Below are 22,403 nucleotides of genomic sequence, written 5' to 3' on the forward strand. Positions count from 1 at the left end.
GTCTCCAACTGTTTCTCCATCGTCCCTCTAACCACTGCACCATGGCCTCATTTTCTTCCTGGCCACACTCCCGGTCATGATTCCTGCTCCTCATGTCCCCAGCCCTCCAAGATGTCAGGCTGGGGCCAGGCTACGATCACCTACAAGGGCCCTCAAGGGCCTCTCCATCCCTCCAAAGACCCACTTGGAGTCAGACTTGGCGCTTGTGGTACCAGACTCACTCACTCCCATAGGATAACATTGGGGATAGGACTTGTAGTGCTTTGATGGGGACAAGATGGATGCCCCCACATATTTCGGTTTCCAGAACTGCATGTGCAGTATAGTCTTTTGGGTGTGGTTCAGCCCAGAGACACCTGGGATACCCAGAGACTATTTAAGCCATGGCCAGGCTGAGAAACATGCTCTGTTTTTTCTGCACCTGCAGCGTGACACTCACCGTGTTCGGATCGGTCTCCAGTAGGCCTGCATCTTTCTTCTGCGCTCAGCTCCTGCAAGAACACCGTGGGAACAGCCTTACCTTGCAGCGCTTCTGCCCATCATTCATCGCTTCTTCTGTTCTGTGGGTATCTTCGGCGGTGTCATTCCCATCCCGGCACGCCGCTTCCTGAGGAAAAGGGAAAAGAACAGAAAAAAGGCATTGGTAAGCATTCAGCAAATCTTTGCTTATTTTTAAAGACTGTACGAGCTTCAAACGCTTACCTGAATCCCAGCCGCTCTGGGCGAACTCTGTCTCCAGAACTTCTCATCCATCTGCAAGAGGGAAATGACACTCAAGGATAGCGTGGAAACATCTAGAGGCGCCGCATACCGCGCTTACTTACCGCATTTCTTCTTCATAACTGGCATCCATGCTAAAAACGTCGCGGCACCTAAAACACACAGAAAAAGAACTCAGTTCAATACAAATACGAAAGGGTCGCATCGCGCTCACTCACCTTCAGTGCTACTCATCTCAGCAGCACGTCGTCATCCCCAGACGCCGGGCATCATCTAAGGAAGGAAAGGAACGAAGTTAGCGAACTGTTCAAAAGACTCATTATACTTACCTGTCACTCTTGCCAGTGAAGTAACTAGGCAGCAACGAGCCTGCATCAATCAACGCACCCCTGCGCTGAAATCAGAAAAGAGAGCACACTTTCCAAGAAAACAAGGTGAGCTGTGGATCAAAGGGAAGGGTTGGACCTTGGGGAAGAAGGGGTTCAAGCACACAGACAATGGGGAGTTAAACTCTACCAATCCTGTGTTTCAGGCCCAGTCTCCACTCCAGTAGACTCCAGGGAAGGGTTTGAGGTCGTAAGAGGTCAGAACAGGCTGAGTGACGTCTCCGTGGATACCAGATGAGCGTTACACTCCCGCTCACCGCTGTGGGGATCACTGGAATCTGTCCTGTCAGCATAGTTTTGTATGCTTCCGTGAGATGCCATTTCGATTCCACTGAGGTCGTGTTAGTTTGGCAATAATGGCCTGTTTCCTTAGGTCAGTCACTACCTTTTTTCGTCAAGATGTGATCATGTTCCACACATCTCCATACAAGAGCTTTCGTCCTCGCCTCTCCAGACCACTGGAGCATGGTCGGAGAAGCCCCTGGGGAGGTATTACCCTCCCTCCACTCTGTGCCTGCCAATTGCTGGACAAAAAACATGAATTATTCCGGAGACAAAGGTATGTGCCGCTGAGAAGGAATAATTTCCAGTGGCTGTGCCTCCATTCAATCATCTGATGGTCCCAGCACCTTTTATGGAAGTCACTTGGCCTGTTACCCCCTTCCGGATGGTATTTTCCACCGAAACACCCCCGCACCCCCCCTTCTCCTTGTATCACAGACAGAACTTACTATCTGCAGAGTCAATTATTTTCTTTTTTTTTTTACCAGGATCCCCACTTCTGTAACCCTTTGAGAACCCTGCGTGGACTTCACGTTTGTATTGTCCCCTCCCCAACGGCATGTCTGCCCTTATTACCTCATCCAAAATGACGCCATCAACTGAAATCAAGGGGTTTAAAACGGCTGTTATGGACTGCAAAATGTGCACACAGCATGCAGTGAATTAGTACATGGCCACGTGAGTTAGCAAAGATTTGTAATTGCAATGTACATCTCCACGTGGTTGATTAGGATAACATCTAGCACAGACCTTAACAAATCAGGCTGTTTCCCGAAGCGCAAAGCGGAAATGCTAAATTATTAACTCAATTCCAACTTTTCAGAGTTTTTCCTGCTACACAACTGGAGGGAAGGCACCTAAACACGGTTTACTAAGCAGAACAGACTGCTTCAATCGGCATGTTCTGCCTTGGCCCTTCAGACAGCGTTCACAAATGTAAGTTCAAGAACTCTCAACTAATGCTGTTTAGATACTGAAGATGCCGGAATCCAATGTACAGGAAGTCACTGGAGAAGGGAGCAGCAGAAGAAACTGTGTAAAATGTTTTCAACACTGCATGAGCTAAACAGAAAATTCAAGTCACAAAGATCTTAACTCTGATAAAAGGGGGGAAAACGTGACCTTTTCACTTTTAGGAACAGGATGTAGAAATATTCCAAGTTGCTAGATGCCATTTTCTGTTGGCAAGTAAATATAAAGGCCAGGCCAAGAGCTTGCGTCATTTGGCCAGCATGAACGCTTGCAGGGCTAGGTAGAGGAGATGAAACAGCAGTGGAACTGAGCTTGTAGAGGGGAAGCCATAAGTGTTGAAGCAATTTTTTTTCCCATGCGAGTACACTGGCTCTTGCTGAGCCAGTTTTCAGTATTGGAGTGCAGGGGAAAGAGGTGCTTTTCATGCTTTTTTTTTTTAAACTAGAATAATTTTTCATTGCTCTTACCCAACATGTTAATCGATTATGATGGTTTTACTGGTCGGATTGATGGCGAGTTGTTATATTTGCTATTCTTACCGCTTGCCTTATAAACATACATGCTTTTAAGATATGAAACACGTGTTTTGGGTGGTTGTTGGTACTCTTGTTCAGAGGAATTGCCATAGCATTTCGGTGCTGGACTGCCCATGTGGGTGTAACAAAGACTGATAAGCAAATGGGTGTTTCCCATCTGTGAAAGGTACAGTGAGCAAAAAGCAGATGGCTGCAAACTCTCAAAGTGGTTAATAACCACTGAACAGGTTATCATGCCGTGTTCTTTCGAGAGAGGGGCGCCTGCTACCTTTTTTGCATGCTTTAAAGATGTGGTTTACCTTAAAATACTTAATATATAACCTAGTGTCATTTCATTTGTGCACTGACTCAGTTGCCAACGCCAAAAGATGTGTCCGAACCCAATAAAATGCAATGGCTGTTTGTATTTTTGTCATGCAAAAGACACATTAGATTAAGCTCCAAGAGGGAAAGCGCTAGCAATTTGCTTGATTTGTTTTTCTGCATGAATAGCGACTGATGACCAGGGATTATTAATCCCAGCCTCGCAGCGGATGGTGTAGATGCATGACGTCTGGTTGCTCCTATATAAATAGGAAATCCAAATCTAAACCGACCACAGCAACCCCCAGCAGGTGTTTCTTGAAATGGTATCACATCTGGCCTATGCCTTTTCAGATATTAAAATAACGTAGACATTCCATGGAATATTAGTGTTATTTAATACTGGTAAATTAGTCTTTCATATACTTTTCTATCTTCTCTACGTTCCCTCCCTCCTGCCTTGATCTTTTAACTCTGCCTGTCAAACAACTCCACTCCCTGAACAATTGAACTCCCCAACTCGCCTCCCCATACTTCACCCCCAAAACTACAAAGTATGTCGACCCTCCTACCTACTGCCGGGACACCATCCTATCCCACCCTTTGCCTTGTTTGCTACCCCCGAGTCCTCCCCAATCCTCTGCTTCCTGTGCTTCTCCCCGGTTCCTACCCACACCTGTTGCAGTCTATTCGCACAGCATCATTCATTCCAGGGATGGTCAATATCTGTCTTTAGCTGTCTCTTGACGGCCAGGATTGGCCTTAAACGCTCCCATCTGTTCCTGCCTGGCCCGTCCCCAGTTGTTTACTATGCCAGCCTTGTCTTAATCGTTCTTCTGATTCTCTCACCAGTGTCTGTCCACCCTCACTCTTGCTTCTTTTGAGGCACCAGCATCTATTTTGTTGATTGGGCCATCCGTGCCCACCTGTAGTCCCTTCTAAGGCTTTGGCTGTGCTAGAGATTTTTAACTTAGCTAACATTGAACTTACACAGGGCCAGATATCGGTCCTCACGAAGGGCCTGTCTTTCGTTCCCACCGTAGAAACGGATTGGTATGACTCAGAGATGGAGATCCGCAGATTTCTGAAGAAAGTCAGGCTTCGGACCTTCTTCAGAGAACATCAAATGGACCAGGGGGATGATAACATAGGCGCAGGCCTCCATACCCCATCTACTTTTACCCCAGCAGATGGACAGATTCCCATAGAACTGCTAACATTTGAAAAATGTGTTCTACAAGATTTTGAAAAACTAAAGGACAGTAAGAACAATAAACATATGGGTGGATATCATAACCTCACCAGGATTGAAAAACAAGCACTCCTAGAGTTACGTAACAACAAGGGCATCATTATCAAGCCAGTGGACAAAGGGGGAGGGATAGCAATCATGTCCATATCGCAATATAAGAACATGGTTCTAGCCATTCTAGGGAATCGGGAATGTTACACCCCGCTCCGCAAAGACCCAACAAAAGACATAGGTGTGGAGATATCACAAGCAATTGACTACGCACGGGAACGGAACTGGATTTCCCCCAAAGAAGCAGAGTTTTTGACAACTCCGGGAGGCAGGACTCCATGCTTCTACGCCCTTCCCAAGATGCACAAAGACTCAATCAACCAGCCAGGGAGACCAATAGTCTCAGGGTGTGGGTCGATTTTAGAACCACTGAGCAAGTTTGTGGACAGATTCCTGCAACCACTCAGCATTCAAACTGATACGTACCTGAGAGATACGGCGCATACTATTAGCATTTTTGAAAATTTACCCTTCAATCCAGACACCCAATATCTGGTCACAATGGATATAAAGGCACTTTATTCCAACATTCCCCAAGAAGATGCGATAGAATGCATCAGAGAGTGGCTTACCAGCAACCCTACTCAAGATAGAGTTCCAACTAACTTCATAATTGAACTGATGACCCTGGCCCTTCAGCGCAACTTTTTTATATTTGACAAATATATCTTCAGACTAAGGGCACGGCCCCCAGCCTAGCCATTCTGTATATGGCAAAATACGAAGAACATGTATTCTCCCGACAGAACCAATGGAAAGAGCAGTTACACCACTGGCACAGATACATCGATGATGTGACTTTCATCTGGACAGGGCAATTGGACCAGCTTTTACAATTCTGGCAATGGCTGAACTCGTGTAACAGTAACATACAGTTCACTATAGAACACAACAAATCGAGGATTACTTTCCTTGACCTCGAGATCCAACACCAACACCACGAGGGAAAATTGATTTGTAACCTTCATCGGAAAAATACAGATAGGAATACCCTTCTCCACCACACGAGCAACCACCCATTACATACTAAACAAAATTTACCCTACGGTCAATTTTTAAGAATACGCAGAAACTGCACACAGAAAGAAGACTTTCGAACACATGCAGAGACCCTTAGCCAGAGACTGAAGAATAGGGGATACCCTACCAGGCTCTTAAATCAATCCATGAAGAGAGCCTTAAACATGAACAGAGAACAGCTCGTTCAAATAAGAGAACAAGAACCCCGTGAAGAAGACCGGATCACATGTGCCATGACACATGGCAAACATACTGCAGCAATCAAAAGAATTGTACAGAAACAATGGCACATTGCCAAACTAAATCTTCCGGAGAAAGAATCTCCAAGATTTGCCTATAAGAGGCCTGAAAGAACATTTGACACACATTATTTCAGGCTGAACCCTCATACACCGGTCAGAGAACACTACGACCCATACAGTGCCATTATCCATGTGGTAACGGTGTGGCTTGTCGTTTTACCATGAAAATTAGATCTTTCAAAATTGGACACAGGAATTGGATTTTAAAGGACTTCACGAACTGCAAACGTGCTCAAGTGATCTACTGTATTGAATGCCCATGTGGCCTCAAGTACGTTGGACAGACAATGAGATCTGTCCATTTGAGAATCTCCGAGCACAGATCGAAAATCAGGTGCAAAACACTGACGGCACCACTGGTCCCACACTTCATAGAGGCTAGACATACGCCCAATGATATGAAGTGGTGGGTTCTAGAAAAAGTCAAAGGCGGACCAGATCTTACACATAGCCTTCTGCACAAGGAATCACGGTGGATACATCGTTTAAATACATACCACCAAGGACTAAATGAAGTCTTTCACCCGGTCACTTAGAAAACAGACACAGGAGACACAGGGACACTAGGATCCCTCACTGACCAAAACATTTTCTTTACATAGAGGTATAAGTCCCTGACCCATCCACAAGAAGAGAGGACACAATACATTAGCTCCTCCCCTTCTCCTCACGACTGTAATTTTAGCATCTAGTCCCTTCTACACATGAGATTGGGGCACAAACATATTAAACTATAATGTCCACTTGTTACTACCCTTCTCACCACCTAACAGTGTTGAAACAGGATGTGTGCCTATCATATAGCATGAGCAACCATAAAAATTAGAATTACCATTTAGCTCCTTACTTGATCAGCATGGTGCTACAGGCGGTTTTTAACGCCCACCTGCAAGCTACGCGCCCCGCATTAACCTCTTACTGGATTTCACTGCCATGGACTATAACCCCCATGAGTCCCGTAGTCCTACAGCAATGAGGGCCGTCGCGATCACGTGCCCCAATCAGGCACGCCGCCCACATTCCCATGACTACGAAAGCCTTGTACATGAACGCGGCTCTCGCTCATATGACAACGCTAGCAGCGCCCCATACTAATCGCTATTACTAGACTTCACTACCGTGGACTACAACCCCCATGAGTCCCGTAGTCTTACAAACCAGGGCCATCGCGATCACGTGCCCCAATCAGGCACGCTGCCCACGTTCCCATGACAACGAAAGCCTTGTACATGAACGCGGCTTTCGCCTATATGACAACGCTAGCAACAGCAAAACCAGACATGACGGCTGCACACAGACGCGGACAGCCCTCGTCCACCTTACGCAGAAGCTACTGCCACTGGGGAACAAGTGAGTTAGACGCCTAAGGCTTACCCCAAATGCACGATTAGCCACAGGTATTTTGCAACAAAGTACTTTTTCTGGGCACTCGTTTCCACATCAAGTCTTACGATTCACCTTGCATGCCAGAACCAGTGATGCATACGAGCAGATGTACACGCTCTACCACATATTAAGCTATGAAGTTTTCTCTCACGGGGCATGCATTTTCACGCCAAGCTTCCCCCCACATTTCAGTCTGTAGGAACAAGGAACACACATGCATATGGGAGCACCTGCATGTACACTGCTGGACCTTTTTCCTCGATCAGGTCCGGCCACCAACTAGAACTAGATGTACATGCTGTATAAAACACTAGAATCAGCCATTATTTTTGTCAGCTAACCAACGGCTAGTACAGATGTATAAAACAATACAAACTTTTATATACTTATATCAAAAAACCCCCCTTTTTTAGGCCTCGGCAGATGGAAGGATAGTTTGATAATATCAAGACCGCCACGGCAAGACGCACCGCTGCCATTCTGTGGACCTTGAGGCCAACATATCTGTTCAACCCCTACATAAGGGCACCTTGGTTTACCTGGGAACGGGTACGTCCTCTTATGTATATAATGGATTCCCTTTTCAACACGTTGGATCCATTGTTTTACTCGGCATTGACCAGTATTTCTCCCTCCCCCCCTTTGTTTTTTCCTCTTGTCTCTTCTTCTTTCTTGCCATTCTATGGGTCCCATACAGATCTATTACACTCTCAACCGGGACCAAAGAAAGAAATACGGACACCACAGTCCACACGACTAGCACCTGCATTAGGTACAGCGGCCACCCCACAGGAAGATAAGGGGCGCCTCGTTTTTCCAGCCCACTCCACAACCCAGAACTCGGGATAAGCTCAACTGCAGGTAAAACTATTTAGTTGAGCTGAGGTATATCAAATTCAAGTGTCAGAACTACTCTGACAGGTAATGTGAGGGCTAATCTCAACTTTGTTTGGTTTTCCACACCTATACAGGGTCCCGAAATAAAATGCCCTGATGAAGGCGGATGCATGCGAGAGCCATAAGACCGCCGAAACGTGAACAGCTGGGATATTTCTACTCAGAACCACGTTGGCAAAGAATTCTTTTACCGTACCAAGACCCACAGGTTGGGCAAAATTGAAGCCCATAGAAAATAAATGTAACCAAACCCTATGGACAAAGGATTAGTTTATTCATACCCATCCATATAGGGAATCAAGGGAATCTAATTAGTAAAGAACTCCCTACATACTCGGGGGCAACTACTTCATTTGAGTTTCCCCAAAGTTTGTTTGTTGTATTTTTCTCTCCTCTGTAATTTTCGGTGTCTTTGTTTCAAAACAATTTACATATGTTTTTTATAAATCCGCACAATGCACCATGAAACTGAATGATGCATGTTGTGTATTCATGTACTATACTTTGAAGAAATCAATATAAAGTTTTTTTAAAAAAATGCACAAATGTTTTGGAGGAAATGACTTTTTCGAATGAGTATTTCTTCTATGATTTTGAATTGCTTAATGACTATAGGTCAACATATGACTGTTATTTTCCCTCCAACTGGCTCAATTTCACTAAAACAAGGACAAATGCCAGTATTAGTGAATTGAGACAATTTATAGCACTCTCGAAAAGAAATGGTCATTTGTTTGCTTTCCTAGAACTTATTTCTAATGAGACCGCACTAAGAGGGTAGGGTACACCTATGTTTTATGTGCTAGAGAGCACTTCAGGCTCTAATAGGCTTGCTCATTCCATGGGTGGGTAATGAGTTCTTTGATTTTGTTTCTCGCTGAGATGCCTCGGATTGAAGAGATCACAGGAGCACTGTCCTTAAAGGTCTCTGTATTGGCATTTTAGAAACACAAGTCCGATAACTGATTCAAAAACAGAAGAGCAGTGAAACCAAAAACCAAGTCTCTCGCTAGTGGTGATGCTGTCTCGCAGCCAAATGACTTTGTGGGGTTTCCAGGTGTTCCCGAGCCCTCTGAACGGTCTGCCGTTCCACACTACTTCCCCAGAGAAGTTTTGCCTGCCCAACATCTCCTCCTGCCTGATAAAACCTCTCCCAGAAAGCTTGGTCACCCAGACCAATACTCCTTGCCTGGCTCTAGTCTGCCTCTTCAGCCTGCCTTGGGCCAACCAGGCCATGTGCTTTCCTATTCTGGCTAGGTAGGGTTTGGTATGCACTCTTCCTTATTTTGTTTAATCTCCTGGGCTTACCTTTGCCTAGTTCTTTCTTCACCTCCCGGGTGTTGCTATCTCATCCTTACTTGTTTTACCTCATTTTGCTCTACAGCTCTCACTTCTGATTTGACCACCATGACCATTTGTATCTTGCCCCACTCTGATGTTAAGCCCTCCTCCTATACTAGCTTCACTTCCTGATCCTATCACCTCTGCTGCCTCCATCATTGTCCCCCTTTGGTCTCCATCACCTCCTTAACACTTGTATTGCTTTCCAACTACATGCCACAACCCCCCCCAACAACTCAAGCTCACTGACTAGAGTCTCCGGGTTTTTAGTGTTCTACCTCCTTACCGTGGGTTAGCCTTTGGGTGAGAGTCTGCATCAATGTCTTGTAATTGCGCAGGGTTGGAATTAGTTGCTGCTCCACGGTGTACCTGGCCTCATTTTGGTTTTAGTGGACCATATAAAGCCTTCAGGTAGCCTTTTTCTGCCATTTCTGAGATCATGGTTTCATCGTCTTACTTGCAGAGGAGGTGGGGCTCTTAGTTTTTCAGTGAGAATTTTATGTTGAACAATCTCTTGGTAAGCGGTTTCAACTCTCTTCAGGGAATCCTGCAGCATTGTGAATTTGCAATATTGCATAGTCCGTGATGACACGCTCTACCTGGATACAATTAATTAGTAAGTTGTTTTGCGCAAGACCACCTACGCTCTGAAAGTTTGTGAATTTGCAACATTGTCAAGCGCAGGTTCCTGGAGCTATGGGGCATGCAAATGACTTTGGTAGAAAAATTCAAAATGATCATGCAACACAGTTCAGAATTGGCTCTGCTGCAGGGGAGTGGATATGTGCAGTAGATCTGTAGGATGCATATTTTCACATCCTAACTTGCCCTCAATAGCCCGTATTACCCCTTTTTTTCCCCCTCCTTTTTTTGTGGGCAACTAGCGTATTCAGAACAAGCTGCTCCTGTTTGATTTGAGGTTGGTTCAGCTAGTCTTCACCAAGATGGCAGTGGTGGTTTCTCCTATTCACCTCAAAGGAGCCACTCTATGCCCCTACCTGGACAACTAGATGGTTAAAGCTCCCTCGCCCAAGGCAGATAAACATTCGATGTAGCTGCTGCTACACCTGCTGGGTCTTTTTGAGAAATTCCAGAAGTATTCCTTGATGGCCACTCAGGACTTTGATTCTGCTTATAGGTTTCCAACAGAACAATGCTTAGGCCTGAGCTTCTCTGCCGCATACATCATTTTGGAACTATTTATCTGGGCCATGGTCCTGTGCATAAAGGGCCAATGGGGTTTGATGTGCTGTTGAGTGTAAAGTTGGAAAAAACTAGTCTCTCACCTGTTTCAATTGTGAGGCCGCTGTCCATTGGGTTTTCATAGTTCTTTAATGAGGAAGATGGTCCTGGGCATAGGCCCATTTAGCTGGGCCGAGACATTGATGTGGTGGTATATGCAGCTAAAGTGCAGATCATGAATTCTGTCTTGGTCAAGTTAAGCTTTAGTTTGTTTTCCAAGCACCCATCTCTGCATGGAATTGTTTGTAGGTCAGTTGACCAATGTTTTTGAGTTTATAGGTTTGCCATTTATATAATTGTATCCGGTGAGACCAGCCTCCTCTGATGGACCTCATCAGCAATTGTGTAACTGTTGAACAGGGGAGGCGAAAGGGTGGATCCTTTTAGGTACTCCCCAAGTAAGTAGCGTGGCTGGAATCTGTAGGGAGCCATGATGGTGGTTTCGGCTCTACCTGGTGCTCCAGGGTAGTGCAAATCCTTCAGGGTCTTCTAGTCTCCTTAGAAGAATTTCATGGTTGATGGTGTCAAACGCTGCCGAAACATCCAGTAGGATAAGAATGCTGAGAACTGTCACCCACTTTGTTCTTTACAATGACCCAGATTGAGCAGCGCTGATGTCTACCCCTCATTGGCCTAAAATGGCTCTGGGCCTCTAAATAGTCCTGGAGTTGGTGTATGAATTTTTTCTGAACCTTTCCAATGAAAGAAATGTTTGAGATGGGACAGTAGCTTGCTGGCCATAGATAGTTCGGTAAACTAAATTTATCAGGGACCTAGTTGCACACTACAGAGCCAAGTATGTTCAAGAGTAATCGATATTTAATTTTTTTTGGGAACCATGCAAAAGTAGATTCAATAAACTAAAATGTGTATATTCAGGAAATCGAATTCATGTAAAAACAATGAAATTAAACAGTGTGACCAACTTCTGTGCCACATCTAAACACTAAAGTGAAGAAATACAAAGCATAGTCCTGGTCGAATGCGAAATGGTAATCTAGAATACAAAGTGAAAAGAAGTTTAGAAGAAAGTAAAGACACCCAACCCGTTTTGGGAAATATCCCTTTGTGGGTAAGCACGCCTAAGCTATAGGGGAATATCAAATAAAATATAATTACCTATCAGTGTAGAAACAACTCTAGGTGTATGCTGTATCCTCATAAAAAGGGTATCCGGTCATTGCATCGAAAACCAAAGCATCGACAGCCATACCATCTTTAAAAAAAAAAAAGCATCTAGAAAAAAGCATCTAATGCATTTTTTTTTAGATGGTAGACGGTTTAGTTTAATAAAAATGGGTTTTAAAGGTTAGAAAATGGGGATTGGGGGAGAGACCCCCCCATAAAGTGTTTTTAAAAAAAGCCTTAGATGCTTTTTTTTTTTTTTAGATGGTATGGCATTGCATTAGATGTTTTGGCTGTCGATGGAATAACTATAAACCCATAAAAAGATGTGCTGGAGCAGAACCTCTCGCTGTGTTCTTGACGGTTCAAAGGACCTCCCAGCATCCCACGTAGCATCCTAGAAAATACTGATCCCTTTTCAATATGTATGATAGTATCTCATTGGATGACAATATCCTGTAGAAAAGGAACTATCATTACTAGAAGCATTGAACACATTAGGATAAATTATGCCCCACCTCTGTGGAACAGACGTTAGTTACCTGGGTCTGTGTTATTGGACTGTTAAAGGCTCCACAAACATACTGCACACAAACAATAAATCTAACCTTGGTGTCCCTACCTAAAGGGCGATCACATTGACCGATCAAATGCTTCATATGTACAAAAACCATCTGATGTAATCTATTTTCATAGAAGGGGCTCCACACTGCCATCTGGGTGGGCTGATGCCAGAACACGGGAAAACCACTCTGAAATGTAGATGCGGCTCACCTGTATACCAGTGCTGGGACTGTCACTCTGAGACTGCTATTACATTGGAAACCTTAGTCTCAAAGATGCACCATTTAAGAATCATAATCGTGAATGACATTTAAAGAGGAAACAGTACATTGTCAAATATAACTTTAATAATTTGACCAAAGTAATTCTAAATCTATTCATCCTGTCGCAGGTGTAACATAAAATGCTGGCGACAGTGTTCATGCCTTTTGGGACTAAGACTTAATGAAGAAAGGGTGTCCATCCAAAATATTTAATGTTGCTGCAACTACTGTAAAATGTTGCTCCCTCTTTTTGGAGGATCACTTGTTCAAGGATAAATTGAAGTTGAGCCACTGTATGGTGGCATTCAAGAAAATGGGCAGTCATAGGTGATTTCAGATTGTCGGTCCTGATTTGTGCTCAGCCCAATGATTTGTGCTCAGTCCAGTGGGTCTTGGCTTTTCTTGTAGTTAATCGCAGCGCACAAAATCATGCAGTTGAATCTCTCTACCAGTGTGTAATCAGAGTGCCTCTCATAATGTTTTTACTATGTTGACGTGAATAACGTGGCAAGGTACCAACTTCAGTGTGTTTAGAGCTCCCTCGCACATCACATTCTGCCCTAATCAACATTTCTCATGGATGTATGTTTTTATACTCAAAAACAGGTGGCCTAATAAATAAGCTCTTAGGTGACAGTATCATGTTGTAAAATACTGCAATGATTCCCAATAATCGGAATTCTGAATAATCGAGCAGTAGCTTGCTGGATCATTTGGGTCAGCAGTGGGTTTTTGAGATGTGGCAAAGCTGACTTCAGAGGGAATTTACTCTTATGCCTGTGATTTATTGATCACAGGCACAGAAGACTGAATTCCTGACCCCCCGCAAGTCGCCAGCCTGCCAAGCCATGTCCCCTCTGCACAAGAGTGCACATAGGGGTGGCCGGGCCAGAAGAGCGAAGTCTTAGGCTTTGTGTCCAGCGGTGTGGGGTTTTGGGTGTGCAGGTGGTTGGGTTAGATGGCGCCTGGGCACAATGTTCTTGGAAGGGAGTTTGAGCGAAGGGCTTTGGGGGGCTGGGTTAAAACCCTGATTAAAAGTGGGAGAGCAGCTCCTAAGGTAGCTTCGGGGTAGTGGCATAATACCAGCCGCACAGTGCACAAATGTGGCCTCAAAAAACATCCTTTCTAGGGTGGCCCTCATCAGTCAAGATTATGACCTAGAACATATTGCCAGTTGGAGAAATAAGTAGTGATTGAGCTGTTGAAGGTTAAGAAAACTGTAAACTCTTGCTTTTTTTCCAGGATAATTTTGTAGAAATTGGGGTGCATGCATCTGGGGATCCCGCTGGATTTCATGACTCTGGACAAACGCACCAGGGCACAGGGGAGATTCACACATTTGGCCTTTTTGAATGTATCCAAAGCCTTCGATTCGGTAAATAGGGCTACACTTTTGTGAAAAATGTTGCATTACATCTACCACCCCTCACCCATCTCCTGGACTTGGTTAGTATACCATCAGCATTACACCAAGAAATTAGGGCTAAATAGACTGTGGTGGGGGTGGCTGCACGAAATGGGTTGGCACAAAGTGGCCTTTGTCAGGGCTGTTCTTGCAACTTTCTTTAGTTTCTAAATATGTGGCATGGGACTTTGTTCGGTAAGGTGCGGATTAATCCACAGGCCATTGGTCAAATTAAGGTCAACTGTTTAAATGAAGCGGATGATATGATCATTTGTGACCTTACCCCAATTGGCCTTCAGAGATGACTTGATTAAACATTTGTAATGACTGGATTTGGACTTACATTTCAATATCGGGATATCTAAAGTGTTTTAAATGTGAAGTCCAAAAGGAGACATTTTAATTGGAATGTAGCAAGCGAAAACCTTTTACGTTTTTTAGCGTTTTAAATACTTAGGGAATTTTATATATGCAAAAGAGTCTAGCTGTTCGGTTTACTTTTTTATTGCCACAAACGAACAGTGATAGGAGAAGCATTTACAAAGACAACTCATGTCTTGCCAACAAAACGCACATACAGACTGTCCTACTAAGAACACCCTGACCCTATTCAGAGTATCTCTCCCTAGGTGCCTGGTGGTGTGCCACCTATCTGAGGGAAAGCAAGGAGACTCTCCCTCTTCAGCTATACACATATACCTTAAATATAGGTTAAAGGCCAGACACAAGTATATAAGTTCTGTAGCGAGACAGTATACATTAGATCTTGTCATCCGTACAAAATGAGGGACTCCTGCTGCCTGGAATTTCTGTTTTAATCACCAAATGGGCAGTGGCCCTGTCACATCGGAACTTGTTGTGAACTGTTAAAACAAAGAGCCCTCAGAGGGGGAAAACTAGTGGCAGAAAACCCATCTAGTACAAGAAGTAGTTTATGACGTGTTCAAACTCACATGGACATCGTTGTACTCATGAGAAGACTTATGGGCATATTGGTCAACAGGGTTCGATGACCACAATTACTTGGGTCATCTTCAGAACCTAGATTTCTTTTGTGTGGGCTTCAATCCATCTAGGACCATCAGTTAAGTCCAGGCGGCACCTACATTGCCCAATCAAAAGTGCAATTTCTTGCTCAGTCGGGAACTTATAGAGCAGCAAATGCAGGATGTAGATCTGTCTTGTCGCAGTGGACACATATCAAGGCATCTGAGGCTAGCTGCTTCGTGTAATTATGACCATAAGCTGCAGTTTGTCACCATTCATTGCAATTCAAAGTGCTGCATTTGTGTCCATTCAATGGGTCTGCTCTAAAAGGACAAATAGTTTCATGAGTATTTCGCATATAACAGCCGAGAGTGTTCAGAACAAGTTCCGATGTGACAGGGGCCACTGCCAAATTGGTGGTTAAAACATATATAGAAATTCCAGGCAGCAGGAGTCCTTTGTTTCACATGGCTGAGACAAGATCTAATGTACACTATCTTGCTACAGAATTTATATACTTGTGTCTGGCCTTTTTTTAACCTATATTTAAGGTATGTGTATACTTGCTGATGAGGGAGTCTCTCATAGCTATCCCTTTTAGATAGGCGGCGCATCGCCGGGCTCCTAGGGAGAGATACTCAAGTAGTCAGGGTATCTTCTTAGTAGGGACAGTCTGTATGTGTGTTTTGTTAGCAAAACACGAGTTTTGTCTCTTTGTAAATGCTTCTCCTTGCATTGTTCTTTTGTGATGAGACGATTTGCCTTAACAGCAGGAATGCATTATTAACCACTATGGTTAACTGGTAAGCCCTAGGTGTTTTGTGGTATACGTTTTTAACATCAGTATTTTTAGCAGCAGCTCCTCAGTTTGATACCAAATTTGGGTGCTTCTCTCTCTCCTACTGGCCCTAAAACTTTATGCAGAAATTGCTCCTGCGCATAATTTATGGAGCGGAATGCAGTGATAAAACTATTGCTTGGTTTTAATTGGAAGCTATGGTTGGAGGAAAACCTTATAGTTAACGAAATCTGTTACTATGGTGGAAGTGAGGCACGAGTTGGGCCTGACCTCCTTCAGAGCTCAGGTTGACTGGACGGTCCTGCAGATTTCACTGATTACTATCCCCCACGCCCCCAAAGGTCGCCTTGTACATTAAATTGAAGGAAGTTATGATACTCAAAATGTAGTTCAAGTATGGAGGGATAACTGAGGACCTTTTCGTACAGATTCTTCTGCTGAGGAGCTGGTTTGTAACTCGAAGAAAACTAAACAAACTCTTCAGAAGGTACTGGATTTTAAATTGAGGTGTCATTAAAGTATTCTTGTTTTAATGTTTAACTGGTCTGTTAAAGGTTATAACGTTTTGGCTCATTTATTGAAGCAGCCGTTACCAGAGTATAGGAATGCAGTTCTTAGAGAAATTGAACCTATCCTAATTGGAGATGTTCTGTGAGCTAGACTAAACATTGTGAAAGATGACACAATGTGCTGGTACTGTCCTTTAAATATCGAAACATTTAAAAATCTGTGCATGGAATGCACATCTTTAACATTAGTTGGGCATGAAAAATGTGATACATTTGCGCACAACACTGCAGTGGTTTCACCCTAATGGCTATGGATCGTGTAAATACGAATGAGATTGTTAAACATTGCTGTCTTGGAATTTCTGAAAACAATTTTAGGAGGTTAGTTGAAGTGAGCATGGCTATTTGATCTTAGTTTTCAGTTGGTATATTAGATTTCTTGTTAATGTTCGACGTATACTCCAAGTGTTTTGAAATTCTCTGATTTTAGTGCTTTTATGTGTGAAAGGTTTTAGAATAAAACAATAAGGCACAATAAATTGCATGACTATAGCAGGGGTTGAAATTAAGATTTCATGAGCAGGAGCCAAAACTAGCTCTTGGTTATTATCTCGTAGTCTGGATCTAGCCCAGAGAGCTAGGAGCTAGCACATAGCATGCTGAAAAATGTAACTTTTACGTGAAATGCAAACTTTTTGTCCATTGTATTCAATATGCTTTAAATGTTTCCTAGATGCCTCTGGTGGTGGTTTATACACATTCCGAGATGCAAAAAGTCAAAGCCACATAGGTCTGTTTGTATGGCACCAGTTTGCCACAGGAGCCAAAAATAACTTCTGGTCGCTGTTGACGTCAAGATAACCAGGCTTTCCTGGGCTGGATGCAGGAGCTAACTAGCTGTCCCACAGTAGGATTCGGGTATTTTTATTTGGTGATTTGATAAAAAACAAAAATTTGGTCTAAATGGCTCCCATCAATTTTGAACCCTGTTACAGTAAACTGATCTTGTATTGAGAAGAGTTGAAACAATGTTGTTAAAGGGGTGCTTAGTGGAATGGGAGTTCGTTTTTTCGTCATAGTGGTGGTGTTCCTTTACGGTCAAGATGCTCTTTTATTTTGAAACTTTATTTTTGAGTTTTTCAACAGAACAAGACATTTCAAGAAAGAATAACGGGTGTAACCCACCATAATGAAAAAATCGATGTTGCCCCCTACACAACCCCTCCCCCCTGCTTACTGGCACTGTTACCTGACCGGCATACTCATGAGGCCCAATATATGCTTTCTTGTTGTGGATGTGTCTATGACCTGTTCACTGCGGTTAACTCTTGCCACCAATCCACCCCACTTTGGGTCTGTCGGTGTATCCTTGATGTAGAGATTCAAATACTGAGATTGAGTCCCTTCCCAGTACCTCCCGAACTGTCGCAAACTCCAGCAAGGCTCACTCCCGTTCTAGGCCCACTTCTGACCACATCTGCGATTGAGCCAGTCCCTGGTGTCCCAAGTCAAATGCCCCCCAATATGGAGGATACAGGGGAGGGCCATATTGTATACCCCTGTCTTTGCCAGACTGTCCAAAAGAGCCCCAGTGTGGGGTGGGATCTTAACCTTTCTGGGATTGACCTGGTCGGAGACCAAAAGTAGTCACTCGCCTTCAGTGGGTGTGCTGCTAGGTCCTCCAAGTAGGTCCAATAAGTCATCTTGTCATCCTCATGTGTTCAAGCAGTATCCTAAATTGTGCCGCCATATAATCTAGACTGATGTCCAGGAACCCGAATCCGCCCACCCCCACCATTATTCCTTAGAAGAGTCACGGATGTCATTTTTACCCTTGGCGTCTTATTTTTTCCAAATGAATCTACAGCGCTCTCCCGTAGTCGAGATGCTTTTAGATGTGTTGCTCTGTATTCTGAAATGTGCAGCAATTTGGTAGAAGTCTTGGGCTGGTTTTATAGGCTGCTGGGTCTTTGAATTCTTGAGTGAACTTAAATATTTTTCCTGTCATGGTGGTATGATATATATGATATGGCATTCATAACGCGCCTATACACAAGTGTTTCAAGGCGCGACGAGGCAGGGGGGGACAAGGGGAGACGGACAACGATCCTACTAGGCCAGGTGTCATTCAGATCGTGCAAGTGCAAGGGTAGAGGGGAAGGGAAAAGTGCAAGGGGGAAGGGAGACGGGAAAGTGCAGTACAGGGTTAGTAGAACAACAAGATAAATACTAAGGGCCAGTCGGTGGCAAGTATAAGGTAAGTGCAGACAAGTGCTGGGAAGGGGGGGGGGGGACTGTAGGGATACAGAGACAGTCCCGCAGTGCAGGGGTTGCCAGGGAGGCCGTGCAGGGGAGAGTGGCTGGACCGAGTTCTGAGAGTGGCCCAGTTGCAGATTCAGTGCAGTTTCAGTAATTTTAGCAGGGGGAAGGGGAGAGAAAGCGGAGGCAAAGAGGAAGGTTTTGAGGTGCTTCCGGAACCGGAGATGGTTCTCAAGTTTCAGGGAGGCCGGAAGGCTGTTCCAGAGGGAGGCCCCTGCTGCGGCGAGAGATCTACCCCCAACTTGTTGCTTGGAGAAGCGGCTGACCCTGAGGGAGTTGGAGGCGGATGAGCGAAGAGCTCGAGAAGGAAGATATTTAGGAAGAGAGTTGAATGGTGCTTCTATATGAATAGTGTGCTTTCATAGCTTTGCTTTTGGCCCAGTAGCAGTGTATCTGCTGGCGGTAGGCAAATCTGTCTATTCGTAGGTTGTTTTTCCTCCTGTTTTTCTTTTCTCCAATTTTAGATTTCTTTTTTCATGTGGTTAGGTTTTGGAGTGAATACAACAAAACAAGAGGGGATGGCTGGAAGCTTTAGTATTAATCTTAACGTCCAGCATTTCTCTGGGCAACCCTCCAGACCATTGTTCACCTGAGAAGCCATTACAGAAAGGGGTAAAGCCATATACAGATCAGGCTTGGTCCCACCCAAAAAGGGGCAGTTCAGCCCCTACTGCTTGGTCACATTCCTTCTGCACAAGGCCACAAGCAACCCCAGGCATGTGTAGGCCTCATTGGGCGTCGGTGAGGTGTATCTTTAGTCTCTAAGTCCTGCTTAGAGGGGACCCAGGTGTAAGCAGAACGTCCCACTAGGGTTAACTAAAGTTCAGTCTGGGATGTTGATGGTATGCATTGAGAATTGGAACCAATCTTTGTGGATTAGTGCCATCCCTCCTCTCCTATCGGCACTATTTGCAAATTTGATCTTAAAGCCTTGCAGCATGCTTACGTGAATAACTAGGGCTTGATGGAGCCAGGTTTCAGTGATATATAGTAGGTCCATTTGTTTCTCCAAGATGTCTAAAATGTCTGGTGTTTGGCAATAGAGTCAGCGGAAATTAAATGGTGCCTGTGCCAACCATTTCCTTGTAGAGCTTGCTGGTGTCCAGAGTGGGGTGGGCTGTGCATTGCTTTCAATGGCTTCCCAGGCATCTAGGTTAAAGCGTTTGTCTTCTGAAGCTTGTTTGTTGACTCCTCTTCCTCTTTGAGGGTGTGGAGTTTAGTGCTTTTGCTGGTTGTTTTGTGGTGAAAGGTGTAATGAACAGAGGACCTTCTGGTTACAGCCTTCTGTCCAGTCTGTTGCCTGGTGTTTTGTGACGGCTTGTTTTGGATAATTTTGACACTTTTCTGCGCCATGTAATGTTTCAATTTGTCCTACTACCGTGGCCTGGTCAAAGTAGCTTGCCTCAGGTGGGTGTTTCAGGAGATATCTGGATATATAGGTTAGTGGTCTTTGACACTGTGGCTCCTTCCAGAATTTCTGGTTGACCGATCTGATGGAGTTCCAAAGGTGGGCTCCATTGTTGCCGATTGTCTGTGATTTCTTTGTGTGTTTGGTCTCTTGGGCTCGAGCTTCAGGGTTTGAGGTAATGCTCCCAAATTAGAGCTAGATGGGTGAGGGACTTAGAAATGCCTTCAGGTGACACCTGTATTGAAAAATCCAAGGCTGTTGTTGGGCAGTGGTTGGATTGGGGAATAAAGCACATTGATCTGCTCCCACCTATGATGTACTGCTTCTCTGTGCTGGGATGGCTAGTTTCTAGTGAACCTTAAATGAAACCTTGCTTTCTGAAAATTATTCAATCTTGGAGTTTAGACCATGGTATGCTTTCAATCCTTCACTACCCACATTAAAGAGTTCCCCATTCTTAGGCCTCGTGCAAATAGACGACTTGAAGATGTAATGAAAATGTGTTCTATGGTTCACAATAGTCCACTTATGTGCTGGAGATTTATTACTGTTTCAGGGTATATATCTGTTCATATTCTGAAGCTGTATTTTGCCTTCTTCCAGTGAAGCGAGATATCCAGGATAGCGATGAAGAAGCGGTACGGGTCAAGGAACAGAGCATACTGGAGCTGGGTGGACTTCTGGCTAAGACTGGACAGGCTGCAGGTAAGCGGAGACCCTGCACGGATGTAGAGGTGCTTCTTGTGTCTGGCCAGAAACGTCTTTATTTCCAAAAAGACATGTTGTAGCACAGAGATGCAAAGATTACTTTAAGAGCATGCTCTGCCATTCAATTAGTTTTGAGTGGTGGGGTGTGGTGACATCTGTCTAGTTTATTTCTAACAGTGTTATAGCATCTCTGCCACAAGGTAACATTTGTAGGCCCAGTGATGCTGAAGCAATGGTAGGTCTGAACGTTTGTCTTTGGATGAAGGGGGGTCTGTGGATTAGGTACAGTGCACAGAATGTGCACTGCCACTAGCTAGTGATGATTGACGCTTAGCGAGTAAGACAGGATTTGCTATTTATAGAATTGAGGTAGCGAGTGACCTTTTATGGCTGGCTAGTAGTTTACAACATGACATTTGTACCCCTGACTAGGGGGTTGGGAGGGTACAGGAGACGCCACAAGAGTGGTTAGATTGTACTGAATTTGTGGGCCCAATGTCATTTTAAAGTTTTTCACCCTATCCAACAGGATAGTTTCATAATTTCCTTGCAGTCCTCCATTAACTTGGGTTTGAAATGGGAGAGTCCAGGGTCCGTTTCAACAATGCTTTTCCCTTTACTGGGAGAGACCATGCCCAAAAATGTTAATCTACAAGGCTCCCATCTTATTTCCCTCCTTTGTGGATGATCCTGAAAGCAGTTCCTTTAGAGTGGATCACTGTCCCACTAAGCCCTATAGAAAAGGAGTGCATCGGCCACTTTTACTCCCTAAAAAAAAAAATAGGCAAATGCTCCCAATAAAGATAGGAGTGAAAATACTCCCAACAAAAATGGGAAACGGACATCGGAGCATGTTGTCTTGCTTTCACCCAGCCAATGGTTATGTTTTGGACCAGTAGTAAACGTAGTGCCACAGAAAGCTCCATTACTGCCTCATCTGAAGAGGTAAAAATGTACCCTTCAATGTGCATGAATAACTTGGTGCAAGGACATTTTTCTACAAAAAACCTTTTTATTGTAGAGGTAAAACCTATTTTTCCTCGCGAAGTATACTCCCACTCGAAATGGGACGACTTAACGCCCTAACGAATAATTGTACTCGCAACTTAAAAAAAATAGTGAGTAAAATAGTTGCACTTCCAAACCTCATCTGGAGCACTGGTTCCACTATTGGGTTCTTGATATTTTTTTTTCATCCTGACCATCTTCCTGCAGTTGGTCTGAGTGCTGGGAGAGACTTCCAGGTTCATGGTGGATATTAACATGTTTGCACACCGTCCTTATGTTCTGTCACATGTCACAGAGGACTTTTGCAAGTCTGTAAGATGGTTCAAGGGTTTTTACTAACATGTCTCGTATGTCTGGGTTATGCAGGATTTGAGACTGTTGGGTAATGTACCTAGGGGGCTGTTCTAGCTAGTTCCCATGTCTCCTGTGGACTCGGCCCACCCTAGCTCGGGCTTCACTAATGCCCTAGGTCAGAATGGGTACTAGAGACCTGTTACCCCTACTATCCACAAGATCCTCTGCCCATGTAGGGCTAAATGTCAAGGCCTTATCCGACTCCCTCTAGGACTTTAAGTTTAACTTATCTTGGTATTCCCCACAGTGCCAATCTCAAGGACT

At 44.3% G+C, this 22,403-nt stretch overlaps 1 protein-coding gene across 1 annotated transcript in view; it reads left to right on the plus strand.

The window, feature by feature from the left end:
• Positions 1-22,403, plus strand: part of PSMD11 (proteasome 26S subunit, non-ATPase 11) — a 996,429-nt gene that overhangs the window by 120,110 nt on the left and 853,916 nt on the right. The window contains exon 2 of the mRNA XM_069634167.1: positions 20,673-20,774. Coding sequence (XP_069490268.1) covers positions 20,673-20,774 — 102 coding nt within the window. The remainder of the gene's footprint in view (positions 1-20,672; positions 20,775-22,403) is intronic.

The sequence above is a fragment of the Ambystoma mexicanum genome, chromosome 13 (assembly GCF_040938575.1).
Source record: "Ambystoma mexicanum isolate Mex_15411 chromosome 13, UKY_AmexF1_1, whole genome shotgun sequence".
Lineage (NCBI taxonomy): Eukaryota > Metazoa > Chordata > Amphibia > Caudata > Ambystomatidae > Ambystoma > Ambystoma mexicanum.